Genomic DNA, 14699 nt, shown 5'->3' on the forward strand with positions numbered 1-14699 from the left:
ACATGACAAGCCCAAAAATATGGGTCATAAAAGTCTTTCGTCAACCCAGCGATTTCATGAATAACCTTACCTCTGTATATTTCATCCCCAGATGTCATGATGAGAGAACTAGAAACACACTAAGAGAAAAATCAAATAGTTATAAAAATAAAAATATTTTCAAAAAAGAAATAAAACTTGTAAAGACTAAGGTAAAAGTCTAATCTAGAAAAAACAACTAATTTTTAAGTCCCCGGCATCAGTGCCAAAAACTTGTTGCAGTAAAACACACACGCAAGTATACACGATCGTCGAGTAATATAGCGACTAGAAGTCCGTGTACACACCTGTCACATTGCGTACACGACTTTCACATATCACAATTATCACAAACAACACGAATCCTAAGGGGTAATTCCCCCCCACAAGGTTAGGCAAGTCACTTACCTCAAACCACGCTAAATTAATAAACTAGAAGGCCTTTCCCTCGATTATCCAACTCCGAATGGCTCGAATCTAGCCAAAACAATTTCATTATATAAATATAAGTATAGGAAACTAATTCAAACAATGAAAATTACGATATTTACGAAGAATTAATAAGTCAACCCAAAAGTCAAACCCGGGCCCGCGTCTCGGAACCCGACCAAATTTACAAAATTCGAACACCCATTCGATATCGAGTCCAACCATACAAGAATTACTCAAATCCGACCTCAATTCGCCATTCAAAACTCAAAAATTTAGTCTAAGAAGTTCTACCCCCCCCCCCCCCAATTTTACAACTCAAATCCCTAATTAGATAATGAAATTAACCATAGATTGTTGTAAATTAACCAAAATCGAGTTAGAAATTCTTACCCCAATGTTCTCTTTGAAAATCTCCCGAATTTTTGCCTCAAACCGAGCACTCTAAGTCCAAAATGTGAAATATGAAATAAACCCTCGATTTTGAAACTTACATTTGCTGCCCAGTGATTTACATTTGCGATCGTGAAGAACAAAATCTTCATCAGCCCAAAACCTTATACGCGAATGCAGAGGACTGGTAATGAACGTGGTGAGAAACTTTCCAAAGCTTAGCGATCGCGTGCACACATTCACGACCGCATAGAGCAATGCATCCACCTTCCTATGCCTCCTCTTCCTTGATTGCGAACACGACACCACTCATGCGTTCACGAGTCACTGACCTTCCAAGTTTCGGGATCGCATAAACCATCTCACAATCGCGGCCCCTCTTTCGCGATCTCATAACAAGAAATTAGAACTGAGAAGAACCAGAACTTCAGCAATTCCTCAATGATCCGAAATGCGCCGAACATGGTCCGAATTTCCCCCGAGGCCCTTGGACCTCAACATAGCATACCAACAAGTCCTAAAACATCACACAAACATTCTCGAAGAATCAAATCATACCCAACAACATAAATTCTATGAAACACAACCAAACATTCAAGCCTATGAACTATGAACTTCCAAATTCCGAAACCAATGCCGATTCAAACCGAAACAACTCTAATTGACTCCAAATTTTAGACACAAGTCATAAATTACATTACGGGCTTATTCCACCTTCAGGAATCGGGATCCGACCCCGATATCTATATAGTCAATGCCCGGTCAAACTTTACAAAATCTTTCATTTTCCAACTTTCGCCAATTCACGCCGAAAGGACCTCTACGGACCTCCAAATCAACATCTGGACACGCTCCTAAGACCAAAAGGACCATACAGAGCTACTGGAACTGTCAAAACTTTATTTTGGGGTCTATTAACATAAATCAAACTACGGTCAACTTTTACAACCTAAACCTCTAACCTATGGACTATGCATCCCATTTAACTCCAAAACTCACCCGAAACCAAAACCAACCACAACGACAAGTCATAAAATCACAATATAACTTAGAGGAAGCATAAATTAGTGGGTCGGGGCTAAAATACTCAAAATGAACGGCCGAGTCGTTACAAACTCCCCCTCTTTATACAAATGTTCGTCCTCGAACGAGTATAGAGACATATCTGAAGTGGTGAAAAGATGTGGATAAAGGCTATGCATATCATGCTTGGTCTCCCAAGTCACCTCCTAAACCGGTTAACCTCTCCACTGAACTTTCTCTAAAGCAATATTCTTCGACCTCAACTTTCAAACCTTCCTGTCCAAAATAGCCACCGACTCCTCAATATAAGACAAATCCTTGTCCAAATTGAGTGAGCTGAAATCCAACATATGAGACGTATCGCCGTGATACTTCAAAAGCATAAAAACATGGAATATTGGATGGACTACAGCTAGACTGGGTGGTAGTGCAAGTCTATATGCCACCTCTCCAATCCTCTCAAGTATGTCAAATGGTACGATATACCTAGGGTTCAGCTTGCCCTTGTTCCCAAACCTGATAACACCCTTCATGGGCGAAATCTGAAGAAAAACCCGCTTTTCAACCATGAATGCAACGTCACAAACATTCTGATCCACATAACTCTAGTGTCTTGATTGGGCTGTGCGAAGCTAATCTTGAATCAAATTAACATTTTCCAAAGCATCCTGAACCAAGTCTGTACTCAATAATCTAGCCACACCAGACTCAAACCAACCCACCGGAGACCGACCCCGCCTCCCTTACAAAGCCTCATACGGGGCCATCTGAATGCTCGATTGGTAGGTGTTGTTGTAAGGACCTGTAAAAATTTTAACCAAAAACTCGGGGTTTCGTGGTGCCAAGATAGATTCCTCCGTTACTATAGTAGAAATGTTTCATAGAAGAAAACATTTCTGCGGCCTATTATGTAGCCGCATAATCACTCTGCGGACCGCATAATGGCCGCAGAATGAAGCAGTATGTTTGGCCAACTTATGGTCAGTTTTGCAGTAGATTATGCGACCGCATAATCGATATGCGGACCTCATATCGGTCGCATAATTCCTCTTGGGTTTCTGCGGAGGGAGTTCTGCGGTGCATTATGCAACCGCAGAACAAGTATGCAGGCCGCATAATGGTCGCATAACTAAGCCAAAAGTTTAGGCCCCTGAGGGCCATTTCTACGGTCACTTTGCGGACCGCATAACCATTATGTGGTCACATATGCGACCGCAGAGCTGTGTCGGGGCACCATTTTTCTTAATTTAAAACCCTACCCCCATTTCGTTAAAGCACCCATTTAGTATATTTTGAAGCTCATTTCTGATATTTCTAGCGTAAAAGAGAGAGAGTTCTAGATGGAGGGCCTAATTCCCATCAATTGATCTTCAACCATCACTCAAAGCCTTAGAAATATTCAAGTAGAGCACAAAAATTCTTCACCATAAAAGGTAAGACTTCATCACCCCAGCTCTTAATTTCAAACATAGTTATAATGGGGTACTAGGGTGATACTTCATGGGTATGAGGGTAGTTTATCTTGCATGTATGTGTGATAAAGTCTGTGAGGAAAATGTGAGCTAGAACCATAAACGTTTTCCTAATTCTGGGTTCAATTTGTATATTGCTAAAATAGATTGTAGTTGCTAAGGGTTCCAGTTAATTGTAGAGTCTAAACAAGTGCAATTGAGGTATGTATGGCTAACTCTCTTCTTCTTAGAATCGAACTCCTGGTGTCCGAATAATGGGCGTAAGTTCTAACTAGATCATACTAGAATTGTTTGCCTTAGTGTGTTGGATTGAAAGACTCATGTTCCCTAATTCTTTTAGATGGTTACCATGTCATCATGCTATTTGAGAACGTAATTATGTTTTTTCCAAGCTCCTTCCTTTATGTGCACAATGCCTTATGTGATGATACTTATGGACATGAATGATGATATTATTTGAACTGATAAAAATGGAAAAGATTTGAATTGTAAAATGTTCCCAAGTGCTAAGAACTACTTAATAAACGAGGTTGTTTGTGCCATGTAATGAAAGATGGGAAAGAAATGTGAATTTAGTGAACAATTGAAAGAGGTTATGTCTCAAGTAAGATGGCTTAGCCGATCGGGCCGAGATCGAATGCCATGCTGTACACATGGTGGAAATTTTGTTGGAATTCTTGATTTACATTGTGGATATGGATATGTCTCACTTGAGATGGCTTAGCCGGTCGGGCCGAGACCGTACTCCGTGTAAAAACACGGTGGCATTGTCAGTTGTGGCTTTGGGACTAAAGATTATTAATCTAAAAATATGGAAAGATTGAATTGGAAACTATGTGACCCTTACTTGGTGTTTTCTTTGTATTTCTATGAAGCTCTTATTGATTATTATGACTACCTTCTCTTTGTTTCACTGTTTATTCTACTAAGATTGGTGTTTGCCTTACATACTAGTACTATTCGACAGTACTAATATCCCTTTTGCCGGGGATGCTAAATCTTTGAATGGATGTAGGTGGTTCTAACGTAGATAGTGTTGATCGCAGATAGTGGTGCTCTCTTTCTCTCCTCACAGCAGTCTTGGTGAGCCCCATTTCTCCTAGCGGTCATGTAGTCCTTCTTTTGTATAAGTTTTCATGTTTTGAGGTATAGCCGGGGCCTTGTTGCCGGCATTGTCATGTTGCTCTTTTGTACTTTTAGAGGCTCCGTAGCCGTTTATGTGGGTCATGTATGTATGTTGTGTTGGTCGTTGGATCGAGTTGTATTTTGGGAACTCAACTATGGCATAATGTATATCACAAAAAATAAACTAGCAACGTTTATATATTTATATTACTGATCCCCCCTGTTTTACAAATGGTGATGCGATCCCTTTTTTGATTATGAATGAGTCGGGTAGGAAAGGTACAATAGGCTTGCTCGACTGGGTTCACTCGATTGAGCGCCGGTCACGCTCCCCGAGGTTGGGGCATGACAGTTGGTGTAGGAAAACTTTGCAAGTGGCAAGAACTGATCCCAAGAACCCCCAAACTCCATCACACATGCACGAAGCATATCCTCCAATATCTGAATAGTGCATTCGGACTGTCCGTCCATCTGAAGGTGAAATGTTGTTCTCAACTCCACTTGCATGCCTAACTCGTGCTGTACGGCCCTTTAGAACCGTGATGTATACTGCGTACATACTCCACTATGTCTTACTTTATTCTCTTCCACCAATAGTGATGCCTGAAGTCATGATACATCTTTGTGGCACCCGGATGAATGGAATACAGCAAAATGTGAGCCTCCTGGAGAATAAACTGACACAAACCATCCACATTGGGCACACATAGCCTGCCGTGCATCCGTAATACACTGTCATCTCCAATAGTGACTTCCTTGGCATCGCCGTGCTGAATTGTATCCTTGAGGACATGTAGATGGGGGTCGTCATATTGATGCTCTCTGATGTGATCATATAGTGAAGACAAAGAAACCACACAAGCCAAAATTCGACTCGGCTCAGAAATATCAAATTTAACAAACCGGTTGGCCAAGGCCTGAACATCCAAGGCTAATGGCCTCTCTGCTACCGGTAGATATGCTAAACTGCCCATGCTCTCCGCCTTGCGACTCAAGGCATCGGCCACTACATTATCCTTTACGGGATGATATAGAATGGTGGTACCATAGTCCTTAAGAACCTCTAACCACCTCCACTGCCGCAAGGGACACCGTACAAAGAGTGCCGCCAAATCTTCAATGCATGAACAATAGCTGCTAACTCAAGGTCGTGGATAGGATAGTTCTTCTCATGCACCTTCAGCTGTCTAGACGCGTAGGCAATCACCCTAACATCCTGCATCAACACCATGCCGAGACCAATACGCGACGCATCACAATACACCGTATAAGACCCCAAACTCAAAGGCAACACCAAGACATGGGCTGTAGTCAAAGCAGTCTCGAGCTTTTGAAAGCTCTCCTCACACTCCTCGGTCCACCTGAACGGAGAACCCTTGTTGGTCAATCTGGTCATAGGTGCAGCAATAGATGAGAAACCCTTTACGAATCGACGGTAATAACCTTCCAAACAAAGAAAACTCCGAATCTCAGCAGCTGAAGACGGTCTAGTCCAACTATGCACTTCTTCAATCTTTTTCGGATCTACCTTGATCCCCTAACTCGACACTACATGAACCCAAAAATATACCGAATCAAGGCAGAATTCACACTTTGAAAATTTTTCATATAACTTCTTTTCTCTGAAGGTCTGTAGCGCAGTCCTCAGGTGTTGTTCATTATCCTCCCAGATCCGAGAGTACACTAGAATGTCGCCAATAAATACAATGATGAATGAGTCAAGATAGGGCCGAAATACACTGTTCATCAAGTGCATGAATGTTGCTGGGGTGTTGGTCAGCCCAAATGACATTACAAGGAACTCATAATGACAATACCGAGTCTTGAAGGCAGTTTTCGGGATATCTAGCTCATGAATCTTCAACTGATGATAGCATGAATGCAAGTCAATCATGGAGAACAATCTTCATCCTGTAGCTGATCAAATAGATCATCAATGTGCGGCAATGGATACCTGTTCTTTACTGTAATATTGTTCAACTGGCGATAATCAATACACATACACATAGAACCATCTTTCTTTACCCGAGCACCCCAAGGTCATTCACTGGGCCGAATGAAACCCTTTCAAGCAACTCCTACAACTGTTCCTTTAAATCCTTCAAGTTTGGTGGGTCCATACGATATGGTGGAATAGTAATGGGCTGAGTTCCGTTAGCAAATCAATACCAAAATTGATACCCCTGTCAGGCGGCATGCCCAAAAGATCTGACGGGAATATATCTGGATAATCCCTCACTATTAGAATTGACTCAACGGTAGGAGTATCAACACTGACATCTCTCACATATGCTAAATACACATCACAACCCTTCTCAACCATCCGTTAAGCCTTTGTGAAAGACACCACCCTGTGAGGAAGAAAATTTAGAGTTCCTTTCCACTCTTACTGCGGAAAACCTGGCATAACCAATGTCACCATCTTGGCATGACAATCAAGAATAGCATGATAGACGACAACCAGTCCATGCCCAAAATAACATCAAAATCTACCATACTGAGCAACAATAGATCGGCTCTGGTCTCAAAACCACTGAGAACAAATAAATAAGATTGATACACACAGTCAACAACAAGGGAATCTCCCACAAGTGTGGACACATAGACAGGAGATCTCAATGAATCACGGGATACACCCAAGTATGGAGCAAAGTAAAATGATACGTAAGAATAACTAGAGCCTGGGTCAAATAAGACTAATGCATCTCTATTACAAACAGGAACAATACCTGAGAATGGAGCCCAGCTGAGTGAAGCTGCCTCGGCCGGACTACCCAACTCGTACGCTCGCCACCACTGATAAGCCGCTCCCATAAGCTGGAAGGTAATGAAAGCAACCCCACTAGACTCCACAATACCCATAGTACGAAGGATACGGTGGCACTCCTTAAGAAAACCATGGGCATTCTCTAAAGCCAAACTGGTGAAAGTAGGAGGGTGGTACTTCTTATAACTCTCGAGCCTGAGCTGCTCCCCCTCAAGAAGCTACTGCCCTAACCTCGGGCTGAACTGGGGTGACTGGTTGTACTGGTATGACCTCTGGGACCTCGTCAACCAGGACCCGCTGCTCTGGGATACGGGCGGCGGGAGTCTGTGCTTCTCCTACAACTTGAGATGTGGCACGAGCAAATAGGATCAACCATGCCTGAGCTAGAGAGCCAAACATGCTCAGAAACTAGGTGAGGGTCTCTTGAAGTGCTGGGGAAGTAATTGGCGTCTCAAGTGCCTGCACTCCAGCTTGATCTACCACGTGGATGTCCTCAGCCTCTACCCCGGCCCGAGCCTCTCGTGGCTCTAGTAGGGGGCGCGAGTGTCTAGTCATCCGATCAGGCTGTGCGTGTCCTCACCATCTGTGAGAGATTAGAAAGATAGAAATTTAGAATCCCAAAGTAAACAAATCCGCATGATAAGGAATCAACGAAGTGAAGCTTTTCCTAACATTTTCATAGCCTCCCGATGATAAGTACAGACGTCTCTTTACCGACTCGCGAGATTCTACTAAACTTGCTTGTGACTCGTAACACCTATAAACCTAAAGCTCAAATACCAACTTGTCACGACCCCAATTTGCCTCAGTAGGATGTCGTGATAGCACCTAGTCTCTAAGACTAGGTAAGCCTAACAAACATGCAGATGTTTGTTAACTATTGAGAATCAAGGCAGATAATAGAACACGGAAGGAAACAAGGATTAACGTGTTAAGGTAACAAACAACTCGGGCAAGTACAGCAAATAGAGAAAGATCAACAAGGGCCACTACTGAGGTATTGCCTCGTAGTCCCAAATTACAAACGTAATTCACAGGCTTTCCTTATATCACAAGTGGAGCCTTTACATATAGTTTTGAAAATCATTTTTCCGAAATAATATCCCGCATTTTAGCCCACCTTATCACACCGCATGGCTTCTAGTAGCTCCCCTACTAGCCATACGTATCATGCCCACCTTATCTCACTGCATGTGTTTCAACACGCAGACCTTATACCACCGCATGTGTATCAATATCACAACATATCACAATTCTCACATCAAGTGCTCAATATCACAACTTGGCCATAGACAAAGGATTGATAGAAGAGTATATCATGAATATTTTATAGCGTCCATGAAAGGCTAAAGTAATAACTATTACCCTAAGCCACAAATCGGAAGATAGCTTAAGCCTACATAAAGGCTGAGAGAGTAGAGGAAACTAAGAAGTTACATCAGCTAAGTAAATCAGGAGTCTGATTATTGGACCTAGATAATTATAGAAATTGTGATTGAAACCATTGCAGAAAAACTCTTAATATCTGAGGTACAAGAGAGATAGTACATCAGCCATATTCTATAACGGCTCTACGATAAAGCCAGTTAGAAGAGTACCAGCCTCATAGGAAGTCAGAATGAATCTTCCATCAGATTGTGTATTCACCAGAGGTGCAAGTATTATAGTAGAGCAAGTTGTGGATGTGAATTGTACCTATGTGGAAGGGAGGTTATGAAAGAGATGGAAGATACGATGCGAGATTTTAAAGTATGTTAGGGAAAGGTAAAGAAGGTATGAGATACTCACGTGAAGAAGGTTGTAAATAGTCTGTACTTCAGATATAGGGCTAGAAACACTGGGATTCAGTATCAAGAAATGATAGCGGTGTCGTCAGTTACATAACTACCAGCCTATGGTTTCCAGGTACCGAGAGGTCTAGTTATAAGAGCAAAGAAGATTAATAGGCGACATGATGTCTCGCTTGAGGCTCCAAAATAACATAAGAAAATCTATGGTTCTATGAAATTATGAAATATGATTATTGAAGTACAGTATAATCCCTAAGGAGGATTAGGCAAATAACTTTATATGTTCATCGATGAGACGTGAGCCCTAGTGACAATGTATTACGTAAGAAGTTTCAAGTTATTACTGGTGGATTATAGATCACCATTAAGGTGAATCAAAAATGGATGGAAAAAAGTTCTGAATCTAGGAAATAGAATATAGCAATCGTCATAAGTTCGATAAAGTACAAAACCAAGAACGTCACTACACCTCACAAAGTGAGGCCTAGAGATTGGCTAAAAGCTTGAGGAAAAAGGAGAGAATAGTCGCGTAGGAACGCGTACAAGGACATATTCGCACAGGCTGCATGACAGAAGGTAGCAACAATTATGAGATTGAAAGAATTCCGACCACATGTCATGATGTGAGAAAGAGGCCTAAAGGGGGGATGCCCATGTCTTTGGATTTATTCGCAGAACAGTTGCTTTGATGGCAAGTATAGTATTAATGTATTTGTGGATTATGAGTTGCTAAGCGCATCATCCCACATTCGAGGACGAATGTTCCAAAGCGGGGAATGATGTTACACCCCATATTCTTGTACATAAAAGTACGTCGTAAGTCGTTTGATGTAAGCTCAGAAGGAATGAAATCCCTCTACAAGGATAAGGAAGGTTGATCAAAGACTTAAGTAAATTAAGTTGAATGAGACTTAGAAAAAAACAAATGAGATAATGGATACATAGAATATGGTTGCTTGCTTACCGGGATACTTGTTTGAGCTACTTAACATATGTCGTGACTATTTAATGTGGGTAAGATATGTGTCTAAGTGACACCTATTAATTAACCAAGCAGGTGACAAGTAGGTGTGTCACCTACTTGCTAAAAGGGAAGTCCAAATTAGTCCACCTAATTAAACATGTGTAGGTTACCCAAGGGGGCCCTTTTAGGGGCTGAATCAAGTCATATATCCTCATAATATACAAGTAGTAGAAACAAAAAGAGAAACACGAAATTCTCTCTCAAACTGACGTACTCCAAACTCTCAAGAAGTTCTTGATAATCTTCTTCTTCTTTAAATTAAAGTTAAAGGGTAATCTCCAATCTTGAAGGATCTGATGTGAAGCAAGTTAATGACCATCAAGGGCAATATACTACCATTGTTTCATCCCTATAAGATCTGATATAGGTAAGAAAATCCTCCCTCCTTCATGTATTTGAGTTTATCTAAGTTCTAGCTAGATGTTTGGTGAAAGACTTGTGAAGTAGGGGCTAGAAATTGAGTTGAAGTTGTTGTGGTGTTATGGACTGTTTGGAGTAGTTTCATATTATTATATGGCGGTCACATAAGAGTATTTTCTTGGACATGTTGTGTTTATTCTTATTGGTGCCTTAACTAAGTTGTGGCAGTAAGAATCGATAAAGTAATAATCTGAAAATCAGCTTTCAGTTATTGTAATTTGTGAACTATTAGGAGTTCATTTTTTGTGGTATTGTGGCTTAAAAATCAGTATGTATAACCTGAGTTGTCATTATTGAAGTGTATTCAAGTCCTAGCTAAGTTATAGGGATGGAAAAGTGCAAAGTAGCACATGGTTATTGTATGAGATTGTGTGGTCTGTTTTGGTGATGTATTGCGATGGATATAAGGTTGGATATTGATGTAATATGTTTTTTGATATTTTGGACTTGTTGGTCTTGATTGTGGATTTGAGGAAAGTGAAAAGAATAAGGGGAGGTGATGTCCAAAATTTCGTAGATAAGCTAGTCGCTCATTTATGTTGAGTTCTAACTTTCGTAAGCTTAACAATGGTCCCTTATTGTTTGTTCCAGATAGAAGTACTAATGGGCTGAACCGACGTCGTGTGGTTAGGTAAACGACAAAAGTATATTAAGGCTATCCCTTCTTTTCTTTTGACGTGATCCATATGATACAAATAAAACGAGCAAACGCGCAACTTTCACAAATGGCACTATTCTTAAAAGTACTAGGGGTTCCTATGGTCTTGATTCACCATGTGTCCTATTATTCTATCGTCTGCTCATGGGTCTCAGAAAATACGTAAGTTGATAAAGTTTATTTCATGATATTAACCGAAGGCATAATGGTTTTATGACATTCCGAGAGATCTTATTGACTTACTTCTCAAGCATTGCATTCATTTATACATGTACATTGACCCATGACCAGATGGCGTTATATACGTGTATATTATATGTATATGGGGTATGGGGAAAGGTTATGGCATTACATATGAATCACCACCTGATCAGCTGGTATACATTGGTGATTTCTCCCTCAGAGGCCGAGATGATATGATGGGATACCCTCAGAGCATTGATGATGTTATGTACTCGTATACCTATGCATGGTATGACATTTACACGTATATGCATGACATTATAAATGTTTCATGATTCACAAAGCTATCCATACTTACAGGTTGAGTCCCTTACTTCATGTCTTTTATATACCGATTTACATGCCTTACATACGCGGTACATTATTCGTACTGACGTCCTATTGTTGTGGATGCTGCATTTATGCCTACTGGTGTAGGTAACCAGTTTGACGAGCCCACATAGTAGACAAGGTTAGCATTCAGCGAAGGATCGGTAAGACCCCACTTCATTAGGAGTGCGGTCGAGTCTATAACTTATCGTGTAAGAGTTTTGCTATGTACACACAAGTTCATTTTGTAAACACAAGTTCATTTTGTAAAGTATGTCAAAGGCCATGACGTCACGTGTGTATTCATATTTTAAATACGATGGATTGCTGATATAGTGTTTGCCCACTTATAATTATACATTACGAGTTGTGGCCATGCTGGCCCATGATAGTAACAGAAAGAATGAATTTAGCCAAGTCGGCCTATCTATGTTCTAGTTTTTGTCAAATGATCATGAGTTATAGAGTGGTTCACTCGGGCTAGTAAGGCACAGGGTGCCAACCACGCCTCCCAAGGTTAGGGCATGACACGGGCATACAACCCATCTCTATTCCATCGTGTCATATGCCACCAGCAGAGTTGAGAGAATTGAAAGAACATCTTCAAGAGCTACTCGACAAGGGATTCATTAGGCCTAGTGTGTCACCTTAGGGTGCACCGATTCTATTTGTGAAGATAAAGAATGGTACTATGTGGATGTACATTGAGTACAAGCAGTTGAACAAAGTTACAATTAAGAGTAAGCATCTTTTACTATGCATTGATTACTTATTTGACCAACTTCAGGGAGCTATAGTATTTTCAATGATTGATTTGAGGTTCGGGTATCACTAGTTGAAGATTCGGGATTCTGATATTCTGAAGACGGCATTCAGGACCCGCTATGGTCACTACAAGTTCCTTGTGATGTCTTTTGGGCTGACCAATGCCCCAACAACATTAATGAACATTGTAATCTAGCCATATATTGATTCTTTTGTCATAGTATTCATTGATGATATACTGGTGTACTCACGCAGCCAGGAGGAGCATGCGCAACATCTAATTAATGTACTTCATACATTGAGGGAGAATAAGCTTTATGCAAAATTCTCCAAGAGTGAGTTTTGGCTTGATTCTGTGGCGTTCTTGTGGCATGTTGTGTCCACTAAGGGTATCAAGGTAGATCCGAAGAAAATTGAGGCAGTTTAGAGTTGGCCTAGACCATCTTCAGCTATGGAGATTCGGAGATTTCTTGCCTCGGCTGGATATTATCGCCGATTTGAGGAGGGTTTCTCGTCCATTATTGCACCTTTGACTGGATTGACCCCGAAGAGTGCCCCTTTCAGGTGATCTAATGAGAGTGAGGAGAGCTTTCAGATGCTCAAGACTACCTTGACTACAGCTCAAGTTCTAGTTTTGCTCTAAGCATCCGGTTCTTATACAATCTATTATGATGCGTCACGAATTGGCATTAGGTGTGTGTCGATGCAGAAAGGTTGAGTGATTGCTTATACTTCATGACAACTGAATACCCTTGAGAAGAACTACCCCATTTATGATTTAGAGTAGGTAGCCATTGTTCATGCATTGAATATTTCGAGGCATTATCTCTACGGCGTGTCTTTTGAGGTGTTTACAGATCATCATAGTGTACAACACTTGTTCAAGCAGAAGGATCTAAATATGAGGAAACCGAAATGGTTGGAGCTATTAAAAGACTATGATATCACCATTTTGTATCATTCCGGGAAGGCCAACATGGTGGCCGATGCCTTGAGTAGAAAGGCAGTTAGTATGGGAAACCTTGCATATATTCTTGTTGGTGAGAAACCGTTTGCATTAGATGTTTAGGCCTTGGTTATTCAGTACATTAGGTTAGATGTTTTGGACCTAGACGAGTTCTACCTCACGTGGTTTCTCTGTCTTATTTATATGATCGCATCGGAGAGCGTCAGTATGACGACCCCCATTTGCTTGTCCTTAAGAACATGGTGCAACAAGGTGATGCCAAGGAGGTTTCTATTAGAGATGATGGGGTGTTGCAGATGAAGGGTCGGATTTGTGTGCCCAATGTGGATGGGTTATGTGAGTTGATTCTTAAAGAGCCTCACAGTTCACGGTATTCCATTCATCTGGGTGCTACGAAGGTGCATCAGTACTTGAGGCAGCACTATTAGTGGAGAATGATGAAGAATGACATAGTAGAGTATGTGGCTCGGTGCTTCAACTGTCAGCAGGTGAAGTACGAGCGTCATAGGACGAGCGGATTGCTTACGAGACTTGAGATTTCTTAGTGGAAATGGTCGCGCATAACCATGGATTTCGTTTTTGGGCTACCACAAACTTTTAAAAAATTCGATGTTATTTGGGTGATTGTGGACCGGTTGACCAAGTTTGTGCATTTCATTCCGGTTGTGACTACCTATACTTCGGAGCGGCTGACATAGATCTTTATCTTCGAGATAGTTTGTCTTCATAGTGCGTCGATGTCCATTATTTCTGATCGTGGCATATAGTTCACATTATAGTTTTGGAGAGCAGTGCAACGAGAGTTGGGCACATGGGTTGAGTTGAGTACAACTTTCCACCCTAGACGGACGGACAGTCCGAGTGCACCATTCAAATATTAGAGGATATGCTACGCGCTTGTGTTATGGATTTTGGGGGTGCTTGGGATCCGTTTCGACTACTTATAGGGTTTTCCTACAACAATAGCTACCAATTGAGTATTCATATGGCTCCTTATAATGCCTTATATGGGAGGCGGTGTCGTTTTCCAGTTGCTTGTTTGGAGCCAGGTGAGGCTAGGTTGTTGGGTACTGCTTTGGTATAGGATGCCTTGGAGAAAGTCAAGTTGATTCAGGATCGGCTTCGTACAACACAGTCTAGACAAAATAGTTACGTTGATCGTAAGGTTTGAGATGTTGCATATATTGTGAGAGAAGGTATTACTTAGAGTATCGCCCATGAAAGGTGTGATGAGGTTCGGGAAGAAGGGCAAGTTGAGCCCAAGTATATTGGTTGTTATGAGGTGCTTGAGAGGAT

The 14699-nt window shown here is 41.3% G+C and overlaps 1 protein-coding gene across 1 annotated transcript; it reads right to left on the bottom strand.

The window, feature by feature from the left end:
- Positions 1-5032: 5032 nt before the first annotated feature.
- LOC138902832 (uncharacterized) lies at positions 5033-5434 on the bottom strand. Its single transcript, XM_070190733.1, has one exon. It carries the CDS (start codon positions 5432-5434, stop codon positions 5033-5035), a length of 402 nt encoding a protein of 133 aa, XP_070046834.1.
- Positions 5435-14699: the final 9265 nt, after the last annotated feature.

The sequence above is a fragment of the Nicotiana tomentosiformis genome, chromosome 12 (assembly GCF_000390325.3).
Source record: "Nicotiana tomentosiformis chromosome 12, ASM39032v3, whole genome shotgun sequence".
NCBI lineage: Eukaryota > Viridiplantae > Streptophyta > Magnoliopsida > Solanales > Solanaceae > Nicotiana > Nicotiana tomentosiformis.

Excerpts from the sequence above, each read along its gene's own strand:
- LOC138902832 (XM_070190733.1), bottom strand. The coding sequence starts at position 5,434 with ATGGGCAGTTTAGCATATCTACCGGTAGCAGAGAGGCCATTAGCCTTG.